A 25,189-nucleotide genomic window follows, 5' to 3' on the forward strand; every position below is an offset into this window, starting at 1 on the left:
ATATTCTAGGTTTTCCAAAAATGCTCCTTGATTTCAATAGTTTTAGAAATGTATATTTTATGCAAGAATATGAAAAGATGATCCTCAAGATAAGAAATAGAAATGGCCAATATTTAAATAAAAAGCTGTTCAACCTCTAGTTGTCAAAATATTTAAACTAAAAGGAAATGTAAATGTTATTTATTTAGATAGTTGTTTAGTTATTATGGAACAAGTATATGCACATGGTACAACATTCTAGAATACAAAATTATGTACAATTATGCAATAAAAAGTATGTCTCTCCTCCTATGCTCTACTCCAGCCACTCTATTCTCCTCCCAAAGGCAACTACCATTACCAGTTTTTTATGGACCACTTTAATGGTTGTCTATGAACATGGGAATGTATATACATATACACTTACACATGTGTGTAATATATATAAAACAAATACATATATAATACTATGCAACTATTATATACTTGCTTTTCCCCCTGTAAGTTATTCTTGTAAAATTTTTCATATCAACACATATATAGCTGCCTTGTACTTTATCCCCCTAACATTTTTTTAAACAAAAATTTTCAAACATATAGAAAAGTTGGGGCCTTATTCTTTTCAACAAATGCATAACATTTCATTCTGTAGATATACCATAGTGCATTAACTAGTCCCCTATTAAAAATATTTCAATGATTTACTATCATTTGCCTTTATGAAATAACACTGCAATAAAATCCTTATACATAGGTTATTTGGCCTATGTGGGAATATATCAGTAGAATTTCAAAGAGTGAAGTTGCTAGGTTAGTGGTATGTGTATTTATAAATTTTTAGGTATTGCCAAATTTTTCCCATACAGATTGTAGCAATTTACACGTATACTAACTGTGTATGGGAGTGGCTGTCTACTATAAATGGATGAAAAACCAAAATACTATTTTTTCCTATTGTTTTGGAAGTTGTTTTTAAGTAAGAGACTACTCAGTGTTGGTATAGCTGTGAAAAAGAGAGAAGACATACATACTGCATCAAATCTAAAATGTTAAGTATGTTAAGAGTCATTTATTCAGGTGACATTTACTAAGTGCCTGCTATGTGTGAGCCTCTGATCTACATGTTGGGAAGGGAGAGAGACCAATTAAATATCCCTGTCCTCACATTCTGATATACAAATTGTCATGAATATTGAAATGGGGTAGGAATGAGTAAGTAGGACATGATTCTTTAAAACTGCCAAATCTCAATTGGTAAGAATTATCCTAATGATTTAGGTGATTTTGATTTCATGATAAATTTTCATTGTCTCCAAGAACTGGTCAAAGAACTTACTTTAAGAAGGTTCGGACATGACAATCAAAGCACAGGTTTAGAAATGTCTTTTCTAGTTAGCCACATTCCCGACAAGTACAAATACAGGCTTTTCACTCTCAGATGCAGAAGAGAAGGATAACTACAGGGTCATGCAATTGGCATCTCAATCCCTGTTTTACTCTGGGGCCTTCCTGGGCTTCTATTCCACCAAAGGACCCTAACGGATCCAGGTCCTGAACTCCTTAAAATTTCCTAACTGTGAGCTTCGAACTCTTGTTTAAGCTGTGGAAATTTTCATAAAATCTGAATCTGTAGCCCAATATGTAAAAATAGACAAGCAGGGTGGGGATGCTGTACGTGACCTGCCCTCAAGCCAGTGCCCTTTTATCTTTTGTCTCCTGCTCCCTTGCTCTCTTCAGGTCTGATGAGCAGTTTGAAAGCCACTGCCCCTAAGAGAACTTGAGGTTGTTTGCTAGGGTTATGTGAGGAGTTTGTATTAATATGCATTCATTTGTTTTCCTGTGCTCCCCTCTCCCAACCTTGCCTCTTGAGCTGGAAAGAACACTGGACAGGGAGTTAGGAGACCTAAGCTCTAGTCCCAGCTCTGCCTCGAACTAGTCACCAGTTTAGTAATCTATAAACTGAGGGGGTTTGACCAGATGAAGGCAGAGATGGCAGCGCTCAGATTCTTTAGCCTGCAGGAGATGTTTGGCTGAGTGAATAACTGAAAGGTGTGGAATGGATCGAATATATGGGCCCTACTGAAGGGGAGGCACTGGGCTCACCACATTCTGTGATTATCCTGAATAAAAATTGGCCCCAGTTTTTGCAGAGGAGGTTATAGAAATCGAAAGAGGTTCACTAACCAGCTCACACACGTAGAAAATAGCACAGGTAGGATTTCAGAAAAATTGGGACACAGGCAACACTACACATATGAAATTTGTATCTCTGCATCTAAAGAATGCTTTCCACTTTGCCCACTGTCATAATATATTTACCATTCAGCTTCCCCTTAAAATGTTTTATTTTTTAACATTTCCTGTAGGTCCTTTGAGATCAAGTAGGTTTTGGACTAAATCTCAGTTCACCTTCTTTATAGCTAACAAGTTACTCAACCTGCCTGATCTTTAGTCTCCTTAACTTCAAAAAGAGGCTAATAATATCGTCTTTACATGTTTATCTTAAGGATTATGTCAAGTTCTGAGCACAAAGTATGTGCTCAATAAATAATAATTATATTAACTTATTGTGGGGTTATAATCACTGTAGATACACTTTTGTATTCTGCCTTTCACTCTTGAACAGTTTATTATAAGCATTTCTTATGTTGCCCAGGCTCTCCATCTGTCTTCACTAAGTGGATAAATAGTATTTACTCACCCATTCTGCTATGATTGAATATTTAGGTCCTATTGCTTATTTTATCACAGTGGAATGGACATAGATTTGAAAAGTCAGACATGTCTGAGTTAAAAATTTCTAATTCTACCACTATTTGGTTTGGGTTTAGTAATTTTCTGATAACAATAATAATACTTATTTTGCAGCATTGTTTTGAGAATTAAATAAGACAAGCAACAGCTATTAAACTTGTAACACTTCGCCAGGCACATCATACATTATCAAGACATGCATGGGAAAGGCTCAAGGTCTGGGACCTTTAAGGCAGACCTAATGATGGCTTTGGCTCCCGTCTTTGGAAGCTCTTGTTGTGGATCTATGCAAACCTCACTGAGATTCTCTGCATGCGGACCTCTGCTTGAACCTGCTGGTGGAATAGCAGCGACACACACATCTCCATTAAGATGCATGCCTGCAATCTTAAAAGTACTCTTTAGTTCTTAGTTTATTTTTTATTTGCTTTTCTGTGAGTAAAAATTATTTTTCTTTTTTAAAATTCAAACCCCCTAAATATTATTTTTTATTTTATTAACCATTCATCTTAAAATAATTTCAGACTTATAGAAAGTGGCAAAGTGGCACAAAGAATCCCCTTATAACCCACCTTCCCCAATGTTTACATCTAATCCATAGAACAATAAGTACAATAACCAACATAGAAAATCAACACTGCACAATACCATCAACTAGACTATAGACCGTATTCAAATATCACCATGTCCCACTAAGGTCCAATTTTCTGGTCTAGGATCCAATCCAAGATTTCACACTATATTTTTTATTTTATTAACCATTCATCTTAAAATAATTTCAGACTTATAGAAAGTGGCAAAGTCATGTCTTTTTAAAATTTATTATTTATTTATTTATTTTTAATTTTTTATTGATTTCAGTTAAACTTTAATTCATATTGGAATTTTATGCATGCAATTCTCTTTTTAAATTTTTTTAATTACAGTTGAAATTCGATATTATTTTATATTGTTTTCAGGTATATAGCATAGTAATTAGACATGTATATAAGTTCACAAAATGATCCCCTGATAAAGTAAAAATTATTTTTTAAATCTTATTCTGAATGAATAGTCAGCTATATTTTTAGACTGACTTGAAAAAATGTGGTTGAATTATGCTTTCACTAGTGGGTCCAGATGTAGACTACAAGCAAGATTGTAGAGAATTCTTTTTATTGCTGGTTCAGAGGAGAGGGCAGAGGACCACAACAGAGTTGCAGCTTGAAGGAACTCTGCATAGCATTTACATAGGCAAGAGTCTATTATGTCACAATAGAATGGGTCTAATCTGGGTAATTTTAGAAATTCTCCAATGTTATAAATGAATTTGTGACTGCCTTGATTTTTTATTAAAATCAGATATCCACGTGCAAGATTATCTTAAAGCAGCAACTCCTTTCCTTCAGCTGGAAGGAAATAAAACAGCATACAGCTGGATTCTAAGATGTAAATTGCAGGGAAGCTGTGTCTGTAATTAAGAAAATACTGTTTGTGTTTAATTTTACCATGATTTTTCAGGATGAGCAAATTGTACATTAGATAGGGAAGGCAAGAAGGAAGGCTTTTAACAAGTGTAAATTTATTTCCTGGTTGTAATTTCTAAAATGAATCTATGAATTTTTAATTTATACATCGATTTGGAGTAATTAGCCCTTGAATTGTCTAGCCTTTGAGACATACTTATTTAGAGGAGGATGGACCATGAAGAGCATCTTGATTTTCTGAATCATCAAGGGAAAAATTATGCCCTTTACTGAAAATTATACAGTAGTTTTCCTTCCCCGGAGCCCCCAGAGTCCTTCCTGTACCACCAGCTTTGGTGTTCACTAATCATGGTCTTGTTACATTAAAAAAAATATGTAGACATGGGCTAGAGTCTAGCTAGCCGCTAGACCAGTGATGGCGAACCTATGACACGCGTGTCAGAGGTGACACGCAAACTAATTTTTTTTGGTTGATTTTTCTTTGTTAAATGGCATTTAAATGTATAAAATAAATATCAAAAAGATAAGTCTTTGTTTTACTATAGTTGCAAATATCAAAAAATTTCTATATGTGACACAGCACCAGAGTTAAGTTAGGGTTTTTCAAAATGCTGATACGCCGAGCTCAAAAGGTTCGCCATCACTGAGCTAGACACTCGAAATCATAATATTATTGACAATCTTTTGGTTTCACAAAAAACACAACATATTTTGTATGACTCTTTTCCCCAAAAAATCACCTGGCCTGGTAGATTTTGAGCACTTTTTAATCTTACAAAGCTTGGAGAAGGAAAAGAATTCAAATTCTATGTAATTACCAAGTAATTAAATCCTTTTTGAATGTCTTATTTACTGATGCCTATTTATGTAAGTCACCTACATAAGATTAACTAACGAATTTTGGACAATTGAAGGCCAAGTGTGAATTGCAAGCGACTAAAAAATCTTGACAAGATAATAACTGGAAGAACCTGTGAGCTGATACACTGCAAGGAGGCATCTGGCTTTCCTCTTGGCAGGGCTCCGGATGCCAAAGCTAAGCTCCATGGCTAACTTTTCTCTAACACGGCTCTTTAGATACCAGGATTCTGATTGCCACTGGAGATCCGGCATACAGCTTTTGTTCAAACGCCTTATATGTGAACATGAATCAAAATTCGCAATGTGCCAAAAAGGGTAGATGGCAGAGTAAGTTTCTGTCCTCCAGATACAGTCCCCTCCCAGAGGCTGCCCCTGGTAACAGTTCTTTAGGCATCCATCCAGAGATTATCTGTGTACATCAAGTACATATGGACACATATTCTACCTCTTCTTTTATACATCTGGTCACATAATATATGCACTGACCTGTACCCGCCCTTTTGAAGTTGAACCATTTTTGGAGATTGTGCCACCATTTTATAGAGCGGCCTCACTCCTTTTAAAGGCTGTTTTATATTCATTGCATTGTATAGGTGAACCATAACCTCACTGGTGGATATTTAGATGACTTCTAATCTTTTGCGAAAACAAACAGTGCTGCATTGAATAACCCCATATATTAATTGTTTTGCATACATCAGCATATTTCTAGAAATGGAACTTCTGGGTCAAATGGTTTGTGCAGTTTTTATTTTGACAAATATTGCCAAACTGCAGAAGATGGTTTACAGGTTATACTCCCACCAGCAGGGTTTGAGAGTGGCATGCGCTTTTAAATCCTAGACCTGGGCTTTGTCACTGAAGGGTGTGTTTTTCTGAACTTGGCCAGAGTTCAGAGCCTCTGGGCTCACTTTGTTACATGGGTGACGTTCTGTCTGTGATCAGGACTCATTTTCCAGCACTTCGTGCCACTATTTTCCCTTCCAGCCATTTGAGGGCCTGGCTTACAGCTTCAATAGGCTTTTATATATTATATATGTTTCCTCATAGCCCGGGCACTGAAGGAGGTGCTGATGTTTCAGTCCCTGGATTTTGGCGACGTGGAAGCATTGATTTGAAAGTCAACATAGGAGGGAGTCTTCCACCCTTAAGTAAACAAACTGAAGTTTTGACCTTCAAAGCTGAATATTGGTGGTGTCATATAGTTATCACTTCACCACTGAGCCACTCTCTCTGCTAAGCTGATATCACACTGCCACTGCCGGCCTGGCTTCCTGCCAGCTCTCCCTCCGCGGCCTGCAGCCTCTCGCTCTGCCGCTTCCTCTTGTCCCTCACCTTCAGGTCCTCTTTCCCTACTTATCCAAACGACCTTTTATGACGCCTCTTGGAACTTTACCACCTCTCCCTCAACTCCTATCATAATACAACAGGTCCAGGCACAAACCAGAGCTCCCTTTGATTTTTCCACCTGTAGATCTTCCTCCTTGGGCTTACTATTTTATAGTCTGGGCTATAGTTTATATTCTAAACTTCTAAAATATTAAGATCCCTTTTTGTTCAATTATGCATTGTACCTCGCTCACAGTGCTCCCTTATATACACAATAAGGGAGGGGGGGGGCGGGGGGTGGATCCCTTGGCCTGGCTGGTGATCTGGGCCAATCGGGGCCTTCTCGCCTAGTCCTGATTGGGACCAATCGGGGCCAGCTGACTTGGGGGAGGAACCTTTGGAGGGTGGCTGGCTGTGGGGGCGCACTGAGCATCAGGGGGCAGCTCCTGCATTGAGTGTCTGCCCGCTGGTGGTCAGTTCTCGTCAGAGTGGTCAATCAATCGGTTGTTTGGTTGTTTGGTTGCTTAGGTTTTTATATATATATAGATACTGTGTTTCATTGAAGGATTTTTTTCAAGGATTTAATTTTAACTTCATTTTAATTTAAATATATTTTAAGGTAGGCGCATTGCTCTAAAAATTGTTGCCTTCACTTGTTTTCACAGTATGACATGTTTGATATCCCCATGTAACACTTGAGGAAATGAGACACAGTGACAAAATTTCTGGCATCAGGTGCTGAATATATTGGGATTAAATCTTTCCCTTCTCATTTCTATGATCAGACTATAAGGATTCATCTACCTTTCATCTACCTTTCTAATTTTAATTAGAATCTGAGAGACTGAGTGGCATAGAGAGAAAATTATTCGTGAAAAGAACATTGCATTTTTTATTCTTCAAAGAATAACATAGCATTTCCTCGCATATTATTTTTCCTTTAGTGCCATGTTCTAAAACTAAAGTACTTTAGAAGATATTTAGAAGAAGTTTATATAATGGCTTTGCACTTAGGAAAAATTCTCTGTGTGCTGAATGTTTTTAAACACTGGTGGAGAGTATAAAAATAATAAAATTGGGGGAAATTTTCAAGGGTCACAGTGTCAGCCTCAGAGAGAGGTTTGAGTTTCTGTCCAGGCCAAAGGAAGACCCAAGGAGCCAGAATAAATATTGAGAATATCTCTTATTTTGAGCAGATATGAATGGAGATTAAGGTCAGACATACAAATCCAAATGATTTGTGAAGCAAGAAGAACTGAAAGGAGTGTTAAGTGAGAGAGAGAATGAAACCAAGGGACAGAGTTGAAAAGAATGGGGATAGGCGGGAGGCTTCCAGGGTGGCTGAGCCTGGAGGCTCCTAGTGGCAGGCTCTGAGGGTAGGCCACTTCCATTTCCCGGCAAGAGATCAAGTGCACAGGTGGAGCCTAGCGCAAAAAATGTATTATCATTGGTTATTCAGTTGAAGAGCGCTTGATGAAAAATTTTGTTTTATCTCCTACTTCCACCTTTAGCTACTCCTCTTTGACAATGGAAAAAATAAATGGAATTACAAGTTTATCATTCACTGCAGGTTGTGAGTCTTATATATGTTAAATTCATGGTGTAATATAAAACTTTTTGCCTTGATGTGAAAATTTGATTGCACTCATCTTTTTATAATAATGACATTATATGTAATTTTCCCATAAAGTATGACCTAAAATTCTCTAAGCTTGTTAAAATACACTTAGATATAACTTTTTACAAAGTGGCATCCTTTCCAAAAATTTTTATTGCCCCCAAACTCATGTTTAGTAGCCTTTTCCAAGTATCCTCTCTTTCTGCATCTTCCAGATGTGATTGCCTTGGACATATTTTTTTGGAACTAGGGTCAATTACTTAGCCTTAGTGGGGTTTTGGAGGGACATTTATATATTAATAACAACTTAGCCATTAGTCATACTGACTGTTATTGCTAGTATATTCAATTAGTAAGGATTTACTGAGTGCTCTCTGCAAGGTTCTATGTCTGGGGTTATGAGAGGTGACCTTTGTTCATTCATTTAGCCACCAACCTATTTAAGTACCTGCTATGGATTAAGCATGGTGCCAGGAACTTGGGACAGGTTCCCTCTTATAAGGAGCTGATAGAGCCTATATAATCTACACTAATAAAAGAGAAAAATGGTAATTGGCGTACGACGATACCCTTTTCATTGGCTAATCAGGGCTATATGCAAATTAACTGCCAACTAAGATTGGCAGTTAACTGCCAACAAGATGGCGGTTAATTTGCATATGTAGGCACAATGCAGGGAGGCGAAAGGGAAAGCAGGAAGAAGCCCCCAGCCATGATCAGAGAATCAGGCGTCTTTTCCGCCCTGGCCAGTGATAGCAGGAAGTAGGGGTGGAGCCAGCGATGGGAGCTGGACACGGTCGAAGCTGGCAGTCCCGGGAGCTAGGGGTCCCTTGCCTGGGCCTAAAGCGGAGCCCACGATCGCGGGGCCGCTGCAGCTGTGGGTCCCCGCTGCCCGAGCCAGACGCCTCAGCCAGAGGCGTTAGGCCTGGGCAGGGGCAGAGCCTGCAACCGCGGGGAGCTGGGGGGTCCCCTGCCCAGGCCTGACACCTCTGCCGGAGGCCTCAGGCCTGGTCAAGGGGCCGATCCGGTGATTGGTGATCAGAGGGTGATGAGGGTCAACTCCTCTGGCCGAGGCATCAGGCCTGGGTGGAGGGCGGAGCCGGGGATTGGGGGGATATGATGGTCCCCTTGCCCAGGCCTGAAGCCTGGGTCAGAGGCGTCAGGCTTGGGCGGGGGGTGGAGCAAGCGATCAGAGGGAGATGGGGGTCCCCTGCCCAGGCATGATTCCTGGGCCAGAGGCCTCAGGCCTGGGCGGGGGCCAGAGCCAGTGATTGGGGGGGAGATGGGGGTGCCCTGTCCAAGCCTGACACCTCTGGCGGAGGCATCAGGCCTGGGCAAGGGGCCGATCAGGCGATCGGAGGATGATGGGGGTCTACGCCTCTGGCTGAGGCATCAGGCATGGGCAAGGGGCACAGCCAGCAATCGAAGAGGTCTGGGGGTCCCCTGCCCAGGCCTGATGCCTGGGCCAGAGGCGTCAGGCCTGGGCAAAGGGCCGATCCTGCGATTGGAGGGTGATGGGGGTCAACGCCTGAGGGCTCCCAGTATGTGAGAGGGGGCAGGCTGGGCTGAGGGACACTCTCCCCCCACACACCCAGTGCACGAATTTCGTGCACCGGGCCCCTAGTCTCTATATATAAAAGCCTAAGTGACCAACCATCTGACCAGTAGCTATGATGCGCACTGACCACCAGGGGGCAGATGCTCAATGCAGGAGCTGCTGAGCTGTGGTGACTTGGCAGCCGTGGTTGTCCGGTGACACACTCAGAACCAGGGAAGAGGGAGCCCGATTCCGGGGTGCATCACCCAAGGACTGCCCTCTCGCAATCCGGGACCCCTCAGGGGAGACAGAGAGCCGGTTTCAGCCTGATCCCTGCAGGCCAGGCTGAGGGACCCCACCCGGTGCATGAACCTATGCACCGGGCCTCTAGTAGAGATAATATCTCTTAAAGTTATTATGAGGATTAAGTGAAATAATATTTCTAAAGCACTTAGCACAGCCCCTGAAACATCGGTGCTCTGATTATTTTTCCCTAGGAATGGCAGAGGCTGTGAGGATAGGCTGAATCTTGCTTAATATAGAATGTTAATTTACTGATTTAAAAAAGAATAATCCAAGGGTCAAATACATTAAAATATTTTCTTCCACTGAAATATTAATAGGAAAGTCCAAATGGAGAGATTGCCAAAAGAATGAAGAGTAAGAATATTAGGAAACAGTTATAAAATGGAAGAGCTTTTAAAGAATATGTAAAAGTAATATTGTACTTGTTTGCAGATGCTTTCTTCTTGAATGTTGGCTTTTAGTCACTCATGACATTTCACCTGGAGAAGGGGAAGCCATCACGTCAGTGACTGATCTTGGCTATTCATTACTTCAGTGAATTCTCAGGAAGTTCAGGCTAAACATCCGAAAGAATTAATATTACAATAACTCAAATCTAAGAAGACAAAGCTAGTGCTTCCTCTAGGAAACAGGCACACCCTTCCCCTATCCCCTGAATCCGATAAATCTTTCAACCAGAATTTTTTCATCCTCAGGTAGTGTATTGGATATGAATTTAAATCTGATCAGATTTACTTAATCTAAAAAGTAGGCATTTTTTGTGTGCGTCCTAAGGATGGAAATGCACCCAATATTAGAAAATCAGGTTCAAAGAAAACTAACAGATTTATGACACAATGGCTTTTCTATATTTGGAGGGAAATGCCTCCAGTTTTGTAATTCCTTTATTGCCTAGAAGTAATAACTGACATTTGTAACAATTTCCTTGCTTGACTGACTCTATTCCCTGAAGCTTTTTGAGGATGCTGTACTCGATTTTATTTTCCCAGTGCTATTCAGTAGGACTTTCTACAATGATAGAACTGTTCTGTCTCTGCGCTGTGCAGTGTGGTGGCCATCAGCCATATGTTGCTACTGAGCACTCAAAATATGGCCATTGGCCTGAAACTAATACAAGATTGTACATCAACTGTAATTTAAAAATAAAAAAAGAACCGTTTTATTGTGGCCATTGAGCTAGTACAACTGAGGAATGAGTTTTCAATTGTATTTAATTTTAATGAATTTAAATAGCCACCTGTGTATGTATATTGGGCAGTGAAATTCAAGAATGTGATTATTAATTCACAAGAGTTAAAATAGGTTCCCACATAGACAATATTGAGGAAGTTGGCAACTGGAAATTCTGGTTTTACAATGGAATATCTTAATATTCCATTAGGTGTGAGATTTCAAAAAGAATCTTGTAATATAAATTAGATGACTTAAAATGTTCCTTCTTTACATCTTGACTTTTGTTTTGTCTTTGCTATTTTTACTGTATATGTTACAAGTTGATAACATTACTCAAAAGCAGTTTTCAGATACAAGCATTATGCCAAAAGCTTTATTATTTCTATTTCTAGTAGTATATTTTATGGGGAAAAGAGAGATGTGTGTGTGTGTGTGTGTGTGAGAGAGAGAGAGAGAGAGAGAGAGAGAGAGAGAGAGAGAGAGAGAGAGAGAGAATGAGAATGAACCCCTAGACTCAACTTTGAGCTAGTCTCAGACATGTATTACTTTGGCTCACCTAGTGTGTTAAAACCATAGTGGTAAGATCCTAGCTGATTTCACTTAATTTTTAGGATGCGTGTTATATGGTGTTTTGTTTGTTTAGATAATGTCATCAATTAATTTTCTCTTTTCTTTATGGCTTATTATGTTCTCATCCCATGTGTTTATAGACCACAACTAAATAATCATAATAATAGCTACTATTTACGGAGTACGTCATATATGCCAGGAATTATGCTCAGTGCTTTACATGTGTTAGGTCATTTATCCTCAGAACAACCTCATGAGAGAGGTCCTATTATTATCCTCATTCTTAAAACCTAAAAAAAATGACTTAGTAATTTATGAAAGTAGTGTAGTATGTTGTAGAAAGTTGCAAAAATACAGATAGGCAAAAATAAGAATGTAAACACCATATTCCTACCATTCAGAAAATATTAGTGTTAACATCTTTTTATGTGAACTTCTAGAATTCAGAAAACTTCTTTATCTTTCATCAAGCTTAATTTTTAGACTTATCTAAAAATATAACAAAGAAATTCTTATTTTAGAATGTAAAATCTGAACATCAACCCCTTCTTTCTGTGCGTGTTCATACTTTAGCAATCCTAATCTTCCCTAAATCTTGGCTAAATCCAGCTGAATATCAGACAAGTTGTATCTAGGCAAGGGCAAAAACAACAGCATATAAATGTATTTTTTTATTTATTTATTTTTTAAGAGTTAGATTGGGGGAAACCCCATTTATAAATATTTTTTAATATATTTTATTGATTTTTTACAGAGAGGAAGGGAGAGAGATAGAGAGTTGGAAACATCGATGAGAGAGAAACATCGATCAGCTGCCTCCTGCACACCTCCTACTGGGGATGTGCCCGAAACCAAGGTACATGCCCTTGACTGGAATCGAACCTGGGACCCTTGAGTCCGCAGGCCGACGCTCTATCCACTGAGCCAAACCGGTTAGGGCAAAATGTATTTTTTTTTTTTATTGTGTATCAGTTAGCTGCTTCTGGGGAACAATCACAACATTTTATTGGCATAAGCAATAAGATTTTATTCCTGATTACACATCTTGGGGTCAGCTAGAGTGACTCTTCTTAGGCTACAGGTCAACAGGTCAGTCAAGGTGGCTCATTTTGGGGCTCAAGCTATGGGTTAATAGCTACCATTATTTGTTCTTCTCATAATGATGGCAGAATCAGGGGGGTTGGCAAGCCCAACTATGTAAACACATACCTGCTAAAATCCCAAGGGTCAAAGCAAGTTAGATGTCAATTCTAAAGTTAAGGGATGGGAGAGACACACCTACCATGAGTGTCCATGGACTAGTTTCGAATGCCTCTTCCAGCTCTTAAATTCATAATCCTTTGACCTTTATTGAGACTTACTGTTGAAAAAATATGAACAAAATGTTTCCCCAAAGAGTTCAGTGAGAGAGAAAAAAAAAGCACAAGACTTATATGGCAGGTTCCAATGATGTCCTCCAGATATATGTTCTTGGCCAGCATAGTGTTTTGTTGTTGTTCCTTTTTTATTCTTTTTATTTATTTTTTAAAATTTGAAAACCTCTAGGCTGAATATACCAGTTAACCAAACCACAAACTTCATCAATCCCTCTTGTCTAGGATCTACCTACCTCACACATTTACATTACGTCCCAGTCCTGCAAGGCACTTGGGATTTGATCCCTGCTCTAAGTCTAAGGGCTTGCTAATTGCTTATGGGAGCATGAAAAATATTAAAAGAAAATCAGGAAAAAACAGAGGCAGGTGAGCACTGAGTCATGAAAGTCAGGATTAAATAATATTTTAAAGAAGCGCTAACATGAGCTGATTGGTCCAGAAAGCTGAAAACTGATCTTGTTAAAACCTTTGTTCTTACAACTTGACTAGATTTAAAACTCTGCCAGGAGTAGAAACAATGTCTTTTCTATGTTCTGAAACTTTATCTTACAGTGGGATTACAGTGCTACACTCTACAGGTGCTCCGTCAATTTCAAAAGAGTGAAAAGGAGGGAAGGGTGTGGAAACAGGAAGAAAAAAGAGAACAAAGGATTTAAAGTTGCCTCACTCTTCCAAATAATAATAGAGTTCTTGTCTAGAATAACTCAGGTGAAACAGATCATTTTGCACCCTTACCACGTTTCTAGAAGCAACGAGGTTAGAAATAGGTTTACTCTGGGTGAATAGAGTCAAGAAACTTTTTTTTTTTTCATTCACCACTTCAAATGTCTCTCCTAAACAATGTTTCTTCGGTTCAACCCCTTTTGTAGGAATGACTTGTTGATGGTCTGTCGCCAATTGAACATGGAAGAGTCTGTGGCTGAGATCATGAACCAACTGGGCGCAGATGAAAACGGGAAGATTTCCTTTCAGGATTTTATAAGATGCCGCATGCAGCTTGTTCGAGAAATTAGGAAGGAGGAAGTGGGCCTTTCTGAGAAGTCAGACAACTCCTGTAAAAAGAAGCAACTGAGGGATAGAATTGCTTCCTGGCCCACGAGTAGTGACAACAGTTTGGGTAGGTACAACCGGGTGCTCCACTGGCTCTGCTTCCTTGTAAATGAGAGTGACCTGCAGCCTGCTGTCGGCTTGTCCCTCGGCTGTTCTTGGCTGCACTTCCCTGGATGAGTTTTGGCTACTTCACCCTGTTCTGTACTGTAGCTTCACAGCTTCTAGTTTACTGCTTTTCTTATTTTAGTTTTTCCCTTTTCCAAGCATAGTAATGTATTCAAATATAGCTCTTAGGGAAGAAGGGCAAATTGGGTGGGAAAGGTGATACTGCATTAGCAGACCTCAGAAACTATCTGGGGACTTCTTCAGAGCTTAGTGAAGTGAGGTTTTTTTAAAAAAAATTTCTTTTTTATTTAATGTTGTAATTTTTTTCTACAAGTATAGTTTTTCTGTTCTTTTTTAAAAAAATAGAGAAAGCGAGAGGGATAGAGAGTTAGAAACATCGATGAGAGAGAAACATCGATCAGCTGCCTCCTGCACACCCCCTACTGGGGATGTGTCCGCAACCAAGGTACATGCCCTTGACCGGAATCGAACCTGGGACCCTTGAGTCCGCAGGCTGACGCTCTATCCACTGAGCCAAACCGGTTAGGGCAGGTTTTTCTGTTCTTAAGTAGTATTGTTTCCTACTAATATAAGATAAGCAATGGGAAAGAAAGTTCTTAAAAATGTTGATAATTATTGAACCTAGGTGATAGGAACATGTAGTTTATTGTACATATTTTTGAGCAATCAAATAGATATTTCCTAGTATGTTTGCAATTTATCACAATAGAAAGTTTAAAAGAATAAAAAAAAAGGCATCTTAAAGGATAGCCTGAACAAGACAGAGGAAAGTGGCTGAATTTTCTACCTATACTTTATGGACTTTTTTCCCTTGAAAATGTCACCTGAATCTCTATTCCTGGGGACGATCTAGTGGCAAGAAGCAAACCCTATGTTGATTGTCACATCATCTGTGAATTGGACACATCATCTGTGAATATATACTAATTAGCATGGATAACTATGTAGTGCCCTAAACACACACACACACACACACACACACACACACACACACACACACATCCCGAGGAAATGGGCCTTTCTGAGAAGTCAGTCCACTGCTCCTGGCAGTGGAATAACTTAGAGGATTGTTTTTGAGTAATTGAAATAATAAAATGTCCTCTTATCCCCTATGCCTTACTATCTTAATGGGTTCCATTTTAGCTTCAAATCAGATGTCTGGTGATGCATGTGCTCTCAGCATAATATGTAGAAAAATTTTATTTTTAAGTAACATTTTTCTGAGTATTAAAGTAATATATGTTCATTATAGAAAATCAGGAAAAGGCAAGCAGAAGAAAATAAAAATCATCCTTAATATCTCATCACCCAGAAATAACTACTGCTTACATTTCTCCCTCCCTTCTCTCCTTTCTCTCTTTCTCGCTCATACATGAGTGATTTGTTTTTACTGATCTGATTTTTTGACATACTTTCTATATAGCCCTTTGCATTTTCCTCATGCTTTTAAATAGCACTTGAAAGCATGGTTTGTAATGGCTGCATGACATAAAATGGACATTTATTAAATGAAAGAATGAGTGGAATTCTTTTTGCTAAGATGTATTTTCTAAGTTTTCTGCCAAGATCATAGACTTTTTATGTAGATACATAAGCACACAAACACGTATATTTGAGGGGTTAAGTAAACTGTAGTATATCTCAACAATTGAATACCATATAGCCATTATAGTAATATATAAATGTGTATTGAATGTATATATAGAAGGAATACTTTTGTGAAAAAAACTACTATATGTAAAAAATTATATTTTAATATACAGTATATATTTATAAATATTCTAAAAACAACGGGTTTGATAGACTTGCTGACCGCACCTAATTGGTTTGACCATCTCATAAGATTGCCCCAAATAGAGAAACGGTTAAAAACAGTTCCTTTTTATCCTTTTCTATAACTATATACCCTTGGAAAAAGAAGAGGTAACTGAGAGGAGGTGAATCATAAAATACGTCATGAACTGAGGAAATGCCAGTTGATGTGAAATCTTTTACCAGTTTATCCTGTAGTTTAGGCTTCAGAGTCAGGTTGTGCGTGAATACTGGTTTTACAGCCTACCTGACACTAGACAAGTTACTTGACTTCTCTGTATCTCAGTTTCCTAATTAAGTGTAATATGAGAACAATTATTGTTATTTGGAAGAATACAGAAGCAAATATATATTTACATATATGTAAAGCATCTATTTATATGGATTTATAAAGCATATATATGTATACACACACACATATTGTAAAGCACAAAATAAGCACTACATATTACTTAATATTGTTATTATTATTATTATTACCACCCAGTTTTGTTTCCTGGAGATTGTCACAATTGCAGCTCATATATTGGAAAATAACCTCCTATTCAGTCTAATATGAATCAAATACATTCAAAATTTTCATAATTGAAGATTTATGTGTTAAATTAGTCCCTCTCTTTTCTGCATTATTAATCTTTTCTTCTGACTCTATACAGACTTTAGTATCTCCCATTTGGGGGTGGGGAGTAGGAGAAGACCTCTCTTGAGTTCATGTCCCTTCTAACTACTGCCAGACTTCTCTGGTTCTCTTCATAGGAAAATTTTTTGAAGAGCTTGTCTACATTGAATGTTTATCAGTCCTTACCTCTCATTCTTGCTTCAACTACAACTCTCATCTTCGGTCATCACCACTCCACTGATCATGCCCTTATTGTCTCCATGTTGGCCAACCCGGTGGTTTCCTCTTCTGTCCTCATCTAGATCTTTGGCATTTGACTCAGCTATACTTTATTCTCTTGGACTTCTCAACACTACATTCTCCTGAGTCTCTGGTTTCTGCCTACCATTTTGATATCTCTCTCTCTCTCTCTCTCTCTCTCTCTCTCTCTCTCTCTCTCTCTCTCTCCTTCCTCTCTTCCTCCCTCCACCTTTCCCTCCCTTCTTCCCTCTGTCACTACTCTTCTCCTGTACCACTTCTAAATTTTTAGGTGCCTCGGATTACATTCTCTACCTAGATCAGTGGTTCTCAACCTTCCTAATGCCGCGACCATTTAATACAGTTCCTCATGTTGTGGTGACCCCCAATTTCATTGTTACAAATTGAACATAATTAAAGCATAGTGATTAATCACAAAAACAATATGTAATTATATATGTGTTTTCCGATGGTCTTAGGCGACCCCTGTGAAAGGATCATTCGACCCCTAAAGGGGTCGCGACCTACAGGTTGAGAACCGCTGACCTAGATGATTTCATGTGGTCCCATGATTTTAATATTGTTTTTGTGCCAATGACTCCCAAATGTATGTATCTAGCCCTGCCTTTTCCCAGGAGCTTCAGAATCAGGTTAAATTGACACATATTTCTGGATATTCTATAGACCTCTCAACCTTCACCACTCCCTCTTTTGCCAACGTATATTCAGAACTTCTCCACTTCCTTTGCTCTCCTGCCACCACCCTTGTCTAAATCACCATCATATCTTGCCTTGACTACTAAAACAGCCTATAAATGGCCCTGATTTCTCCTTTGACCCACTACAGCTCATTCTTTACCCTGCAGACAGAGTGGTCTTTCTACGTGATGAAAACATGCTTAGGTCATTTCCATGTCTATAACACTCGGTGGCTTCCATAGCACCTAAAATCAAGTTCAGATTGCTATTGCAATCTGGTTCATACCCACCACTCTAAGTTGATATCATAGCGATTCCTCTGACCCATTACGCATGCTCTAACCACCCTAGCCTTCCTGCTTTTCCTCTTAGACAATTCAGCTGACCTCTAGTTTTTGCCCTGGCTCTTTGCTCTGGTCTAGAACACTTTTCTTTCTGACTTTCTTATGGCGTGATTGGTTCTTTTCTGTTACTCAGATTCAGCTTACATATGCCCTCTTTAGAGAGTCCTTTCCAAGGTAACCTCTTCTCATTCACTCTTTCACATGCCCTTATTGCTTCATGCCACTTACTCTTATCTGACATTACATGATATAATTACTTAAAGACTTAAGTAATATATCTCTCTGCTCCAGTACAATAAAAGTTCCACTAGAGTACTAGTGACCTTGCTTGGGTACTGATATACCCCAGCACTTAGTGTCTGGCACGCGGGGGATGCTCAGTGCATATTTGCCGGGAGCCGGTACATGCTTGCTGTTTCAAGGGACCTGGCATATATGGCATACAGTTCTTAATATGTTTGCTCACCTTCTTGGCACTATGTGTTTTAACCAAGGTCTCTGAGAAAGGTTGTTTTCCCCAGGTAGGGATTTTCCCCTGAAGTTAGGGAGGGAATAAAACCCCTCAACTAAGTGCCAGGCGGGTAATTAATCCCTTTAACTACGAACAATCATGCTTAAACTACATAATCTTTTCTCCCTGGAATGGAGATAAGAAACGCCCTAACCTTTGTAGTAGAGATTGATAGGATTGAATCAACTGGTATAAATACAGTTGTAACAAGACAGAAACACACAGAACTCAGAAAACAGAACTAAGGACACAGGGTTTGGAAGACAGGACCAAGAGAGACAGAGCCTAGGCACAGAACCTACACAGAACATTCTCTAGAGACAGAAGAACTTCGCTGGCGAGAGCATGCCGGAGGATCCTGGAGAGGGACTGGCCTCGGAGCCTAGAGACAGAGCCTAGCGGGAGAACATGGCAAGGGATCCTGGACTGAACCTGACTACAGAGATTGGCAGGAGAACCTGACTGGAACCTGGACACTGAACCTGACTGGAGAACCTGAACAGAACCTACCTGGAGACCCTGACAAGAGAACCCGGCTATGATGATCAACTGAACTCAGCCTCCGTGTCATTCATTCTTCGCTGACTCCGTCCACACCTTTGGGGACCCCCTGGACCCGCTGGGGTTGGACCCCGGCATCTGGCGCCCGAACAGGGACCCCTAGGTAAGCGCCCCACTCTCGGGACGGATAGGACTCCACCATAGGAAGAGGGTGGATAGTCTTGGCCGACTCCGTCCACACCTTTGGGAACCCCTGGAAAAGGATTCCCCTAGGTAAGCCCCCCCCCCATTGAGAACCCCAACACTCGGGACGGATAGGACTCCACCAGGGTGCTACAGACCCCCCTATAGAGGATAAGTAGGGTAAGAAGGTGGATAGTACAGAACTTAGATTGAGAAGATGTGCCATACTGAGTCCAAAGAAAGAAGACTCTGTATTGATTCTTAGATTGAGAAGATGTGCCATACTGAGTCCAAAGAAAGAAGACTCTGTATTGATCTTTAGATTAAGAAGATGTGCCATACTGAGTCTAAAGAAAAAAGACTCCGTATTGATCTTTTAACATATATGCTTGTTAGCAGAGGAATTAAGGTTACTCCCAGTCAGACAGAACATTTTATACAAGAAATACGTCCATGCTTTTCTGAGGAAGGAAAGGTGCCGGAAAGGTAAATGTAGAGGCATGGGAGAAGGTAGGCCCAAGGAGCCTTATCCTTAACCCCACTGCAGCCTTTCCACCCCGGGAAAGTGCAGGATTGGCAAGCTCTCCCTGGGGTGATAGATCAGGACTCAGGTAATAGCGGAAAGCGACAATCCTACTCTTAAAATGGATACAAGAGAGCATTTCAGGTTTTTCTTTTTAATGCTTGCTTTTAAAAAATAAAAAAGGGGGAATTTGCCGGGAGCCGGTACATGCTTGCTGTTTCAAGGGACCTGGCATATATGGCATACAGTTCTTAATATGTTTGCTCACCTTCTTGGCACTATGTGTTTTAACCAAGGTCTCTGAGAAAGGTTGTTTTCCCCAGGTAGGGATTTTCCCCTGAAGTTAGGGAGGGAATAAAACCCCTCAACTAAGTGCCAGGCGGGTAATTAATCCCTTTAACTACGAACAATCATGCTTAAACTACATAATCTTTTCTCCCTGGAATGGAGATAAGAAACGCCCTAACCTTTGTAGTAGAGATTGATAGGATTGAATCAACTGGTATAAATACAGTTGTAACAAGACAGAAACACACAGAACTCAGAAAACAGAACTAAGGACACAGGGTTTGGAAGACAGGACCAAGAGAGACAGAGCCTAGGCACAGAACCTACACAGAACATTCTCTAGAGACAGAAGAACTTCGCTGGCGAGAGCATGCCGGAGGATCCTGGAGAGGGACTGGCCTCGGAGCCTAGAGACAGAGCCTAGCGGGAGAACATGGCAAGGGATCCTGGACTGAACCTGACTACAGAGATTGGCAGGAGAACCTGACTGGAACCTGGACACTGAACCTGACTGGAGAACCTGAACAGAACCTACCTGGAGACCCTGACAAGAGAACCCGGCTATGATGATCAACTGAACTCAGCCTCCGTGTCATTCATTCTTCGCTGACTCCGTCCACACCTTTGGGGACCCCCTGGACCCGCTGGGGTTGGACCCCGGCACATATTTGTTGAATGAATGAATGAGCAATGCTCCGTGTTCACACTTTGTTAGGGAGGGATACATAGAAGTTCAATGCATGGTTCTAAGGAAGTCACCATTTAATTGTGGAGTCATAAGCACATAATAAATTAAAAAGTTTGAATTAGCATCAGTGAAACTGGAGAAACCATTATGGTGCAAAAGATAAGGAGCTCTAAGAATTACTATGAACAGGAGTTTCAGGAAAGGGTTGATATTTTAGCTATGACGGCAGTTATGGAGGGAAGTGTTTAAAAATGTTGTACTGTTGTGAGAAAAACTTAGGTTTAACAGTGTTTATTGTCAGCTCTGACATTTAACAGCACATCCACAGCAGGGATTTAAATCAGAAGAAAAAGAAGACCTGACAAAATATTATATGCTCAACTTGGAAGAGGAATTTCAATAGATTCTTTTTTCCTAAATGTTTTCTACAGAATACCAATTTCATGGGATGATCATAAATATTATATGAAGAAAGAATTCCTTTGTCAAATACATTGAAAACTTTGGGTTTAAACTATATTAATAATTTTCTTTATTGTGAGACATCTCAGATGATTTTATATGTTATTGTTTCTTGTCAGTCTCCAGGAGATTAATAAAATACATAGCATTTCCCAAATTTAATTGACCATAACTTTTATTTTAAAATATTTCCTTTGGCATTGAATTCTCTGTTCAAATATACATTGGGGAAAAATTAAAATATCTGAATAGCTAGGTCATAATAGATTTTTATACCTATTTTACTTTTTAATTTTAAAAAATATCTTTATTGTTGAAAGTATTACATATGTTAACTCATCATAGAATTAATATTTTAAAATTTCAGTGTCTTTCAGGTACCAGCTATATAAAACTTAATAGTTATATCAATAACAATAATAAAAATGGTTAAAAATTACTAATATTTACTATGCACAAGGCAATTCATTAGGCATTTTACTTGTCTTATATGCTAAAACCACAAATCCCAGGTTCACCACTGAGTTGCCATGGGACTTCAACTGCATTCCTGATTATTCTGAGCTTCAGTTTCTTTATCTCTTAAAGATAGAATAGTAACCTGCGTTACAGGGCAGTGGAAGGACTTAGGGCAGTGATGGCGAACCTTTTGAGCTCGGCCTGTCAGCATTTTGAAAAACCCTAACTTAACTCTGGTGCCGTGTCACATATAGAAATTTTTGATATTTGCAACCATAGTAAAACAAAGACTTATATTTTTGATATTTATTTTATATATTTAAATGCCATTTAGCAACGAAAAATCAACCAAAAAAAATGAGTTTGGGTGTCACCTCTGACACGCATGTCATAGGTTCGCCATCACTGACTTAGGGAGATAGCATTTGAAAGTTCCTACAAAGTACCTATGCACATTATCTAATCCTTGCCACTACCTTCTAAGTTTAGAATAGAATCCTCTCTCTCTCTCTCTCTCTCTCTCTCTCTCTCTCTCTCTCTCTCTATATATATATATATATATATATATATATATATATATATATATATATATAAAACACTGAGGTTCAGAAAAGTTAAGTCACTTGCTCTAAACCACACAGCTACTAAGGAGTTGAAACCACTAAGAAATACCTTATTGAAATAGATGATTCTTTGAGTCCTCTGTAACTTAGAAAAAAACTGTCTTGATTATCAAGACACAAACTAAAAAGAACACTGCCCCTCGGAGGCCACTCACGGGAATTGCAGACACATAGTCCCCAGGGTCTTGAGGAGGGGTCAGAGGACAATTCCTATTAGAATTAGCCCATTTCTTTGTTAGCAAAGCGACAGTATACCAAAATAGTTACAAGGTTTTTCATATACTGCCTAAATTCCCAGTGGAAAACAAATAATCTAGATTCAATGTAATTATTTGTAATTTTTATTTTTAAAATTTGTAATTTACATATTTTAATTTAAAAATTTTAAATTACAGTTTTAAAATTGTGATGTAAAATTTTTTTTAAATTGTGATTAGGAAAGATTCTGGCGCAGTGGTTCTCAACCTTGGCTGCACATTAGAATCACCTGGGAATCTTTTTAAAATCCTGATTTCTGGGCCTCATTCCGGAGCCAAGGTTTAGAACCACTGCTCTAGAGTTTTAAAAAAGTTACACTATTAGGTATTTATGTATATGTTAGCAGTTCCAACAGAGCCTTATTAAAACATGCCTTTTAAATAAACAGGTTTTGTTTGTTTTTACTTCAACCAAGCTGTAAACTTTACACATGATTCCCACATATGTGTGTCAAATGTATGAATTATATGAAAGAGCTAGTGCTTCAGAGTGATGACCATTGAGGAAAAACACAGATTGCCCAAGGAGAACTGACGTACGCCTTCAAGCTCGCCTAATGAGCTTGTTACAAGTCTGTGCCTTTCAGATCTTTGGGGGCACTTGTTTTTCTTTCTTTGGTCAGGTCTCAGAGAGCCCAAGAACTTATTTGAATCAAATCCCTATGGTTTTAAAACATCGTTTAAGACAGCAGACATTAAAACCTGCTAATTAATACAACTAAATTTAATTTATGCTAAGTTTAGAACAGTGGGCACAGTTTCCAATAACCTATATCTTCAAAGCCTCTTTATAGGCCTTTCCTTGAGATATATTCCCACCTGACGTGTCAGCCTTCATTACTGCTCTGATAATACCCCTGTGGTCCAGAAGGAACATAAAAAGCACTGGGCTTTCTCCAGGACACTAATAGCATGAGTTTTCCTTAACAGGAACTTAAAGCAGGGAGTTAGATCAAAACCCTCCAAGCCTGAGGGAGGAAATGTAAGGCGATATCCTGATTCCTTGGCAGATTTAAAGAAACAAATAAGCAGCCCTCTGACTATTGGTTTAATATCTTGCTTTAAAAAAATTATAACCACAATTATTTAATAGACAAAAATCTGCCTAGTCCTGACACATTCCAATTTTCCAATATAAATGTTACTCTTAAATATTGTTGGGAATTTTTTTCTCTGTATGTAAATATTTTTTTCTAAACCCTTAAAACAGGTTAAATTAAGTGAGACAAGAAGGCATTTTCCAATCCAATTGGATTGGCCATAATAGGTAGGGTTCTGGCTGGTGAATAAAGAAAGCAAAAGTGTCTTAAATCCCCTGTGGGCCCGGAATGAGCAATTAATAATAAACACAGAGCCTTTTAAATAAAGTCATCATGAGTCATTGTTAAACATACCGCCCAGCTAGCATAAATACAAACTAAAGTCACAACAGTTTTTAGCCCCAATTGAAGGTTTCAGGAAGTTTGGGGTTTTTTTGTTGTTGTTGTTGTTTTACATACTCTAAGCCCTGTGTCATAGTGTGAATAATATGAATATGTTTACTTAATTTATTCTACTCCTTAATTGGGACTTAGAATAGGTTTCTAAAATCTGTAAGTAATAGGTACTATTTTATGTTTTTTAATTGCGTACTGAGAATATCATCAAGCAACTTTCTATAGATTGACTGTTCTTTAGATTTAGTTTGTGTAGACTTGGTCAGTTCTTTGATTAACTTAGTCTCCCTGTATCTCTTTTTATGAACCTTTTTCTTTCCTGTCCTTGAGCAGTCTCTATCCCCGTTATTTATCTGTTTATGCTTCTCAGATTGGCACTTCAATTGTCCATATCTGGGTCCTCCTCCTCATCCTCCAAATTACTACAGTTTCCTTCTAACTTTTTTCTGACTGATTTCAGTTGATGATGCTATGACTTCTAAAATAGTAAATATGTACTCATGGTAAAATTAATTGATTCTCTTCTGTCTACTTAATAGACTCCACTATATCACCTCTGAACTCTGTTGGATGTCAAGATACCTTACCATCTAGTGGCCTCATCCTACCTTATTTGTTCCCCATTATTTCCCCACAGGGACCCTTAGTTTCAACAACACTGGTCTTATTGATACATACTCCTCAAACCTATTTCCTGAGTTTTGTTCCTTCTCTACTGTTACAGTTTTTTTGGTGAAAGGGGGCAACACTAATACTTTGACAAAAGGGAGGAGAAAGAGAGAGAACATGAATGTGAATATTTTGAAGTCTAGGCAGTTGAATCTAGCATAGATGGATCCAGAGGCTCGAATGCCAATCTTCTTCCCTCCATGTCTCAGCCCTTCCTTCAGAAGTGGCTCTATTCTCAGGCTCCTTGTGTGGCCTCCAGCAGCTGCAGGTTTCTTACCCATTCTGTTGAGTAAATGCAAAAGAAAAGAGTGATTTTCTCTTCACAGTAGTTCCACAAAAGTCCTGGAAATCATTCTCACTATGTCTTCTTGGGTCATATAACTATCCCTAAAAAGTCCCTTCGGCCAGAAAAATGCAGTGGTGTGATTGGCCAGGCCTGGATAACACATTTCACCTGTAAGACTGGGGTACAGTTGTCTCTGTCCCTATCATCTAGACTGAGAGTTGAAGAAAGGGGACAGAGAATCAAGGGGCTGTCCCTACACGAAGAGCAAATGGTTGCTAAACAGACAAAAAAAAACCAGATGTCTACCACCTGGTCCTATACTATAAATCTTGCCTTCTTTCTTTTCTTTGTATATATAACCTTAAAATCCTCAAAAGGCTTTAATAATGCTACATAAGCCGAAACCGGTTTGGCTCAGTGGATAGAGCGTCGGCCTGCGGACTGAAA

General features: G+C 39.1%; 1 protein-coding gene across 1 annotated transcript in view; it reads left to right on the plus strand.

Moving 5' to 3' along the window:
- LOC132233832 (uncharacterized) overlaps positions 1-25,189 on the plus strand; it is a 95,839-nt gene that overhangs the window by 48,607 nt on the left and 22,043 nt on the right. The window contains exon 2 of the mRNA XM_059695082.1: positions 13,839-14,086. Within this exon, the coding sequence (XP_059551065.1) occupies positions 13,839-14,086 (248 nt within the window). The remainder of the gene's footprint in view (positions 1-13,838; positions 14,087-25,189) is intronic.

The sequence above is a fragment of the Myotis daubentonii genome, chromosome 4 (genome assembly GCF_963259705.1).
Source record: "Myotis daubentonii chromosome 4, mMyoDau2.1, whole genome shotgun sequence".
NCBI classification, from domain to species: Eukaryota; Metazoa; Chordata; class Mammalia; order Chiroptera; family Vespertilionidae; genus Myotis; species Myotis daubentonii.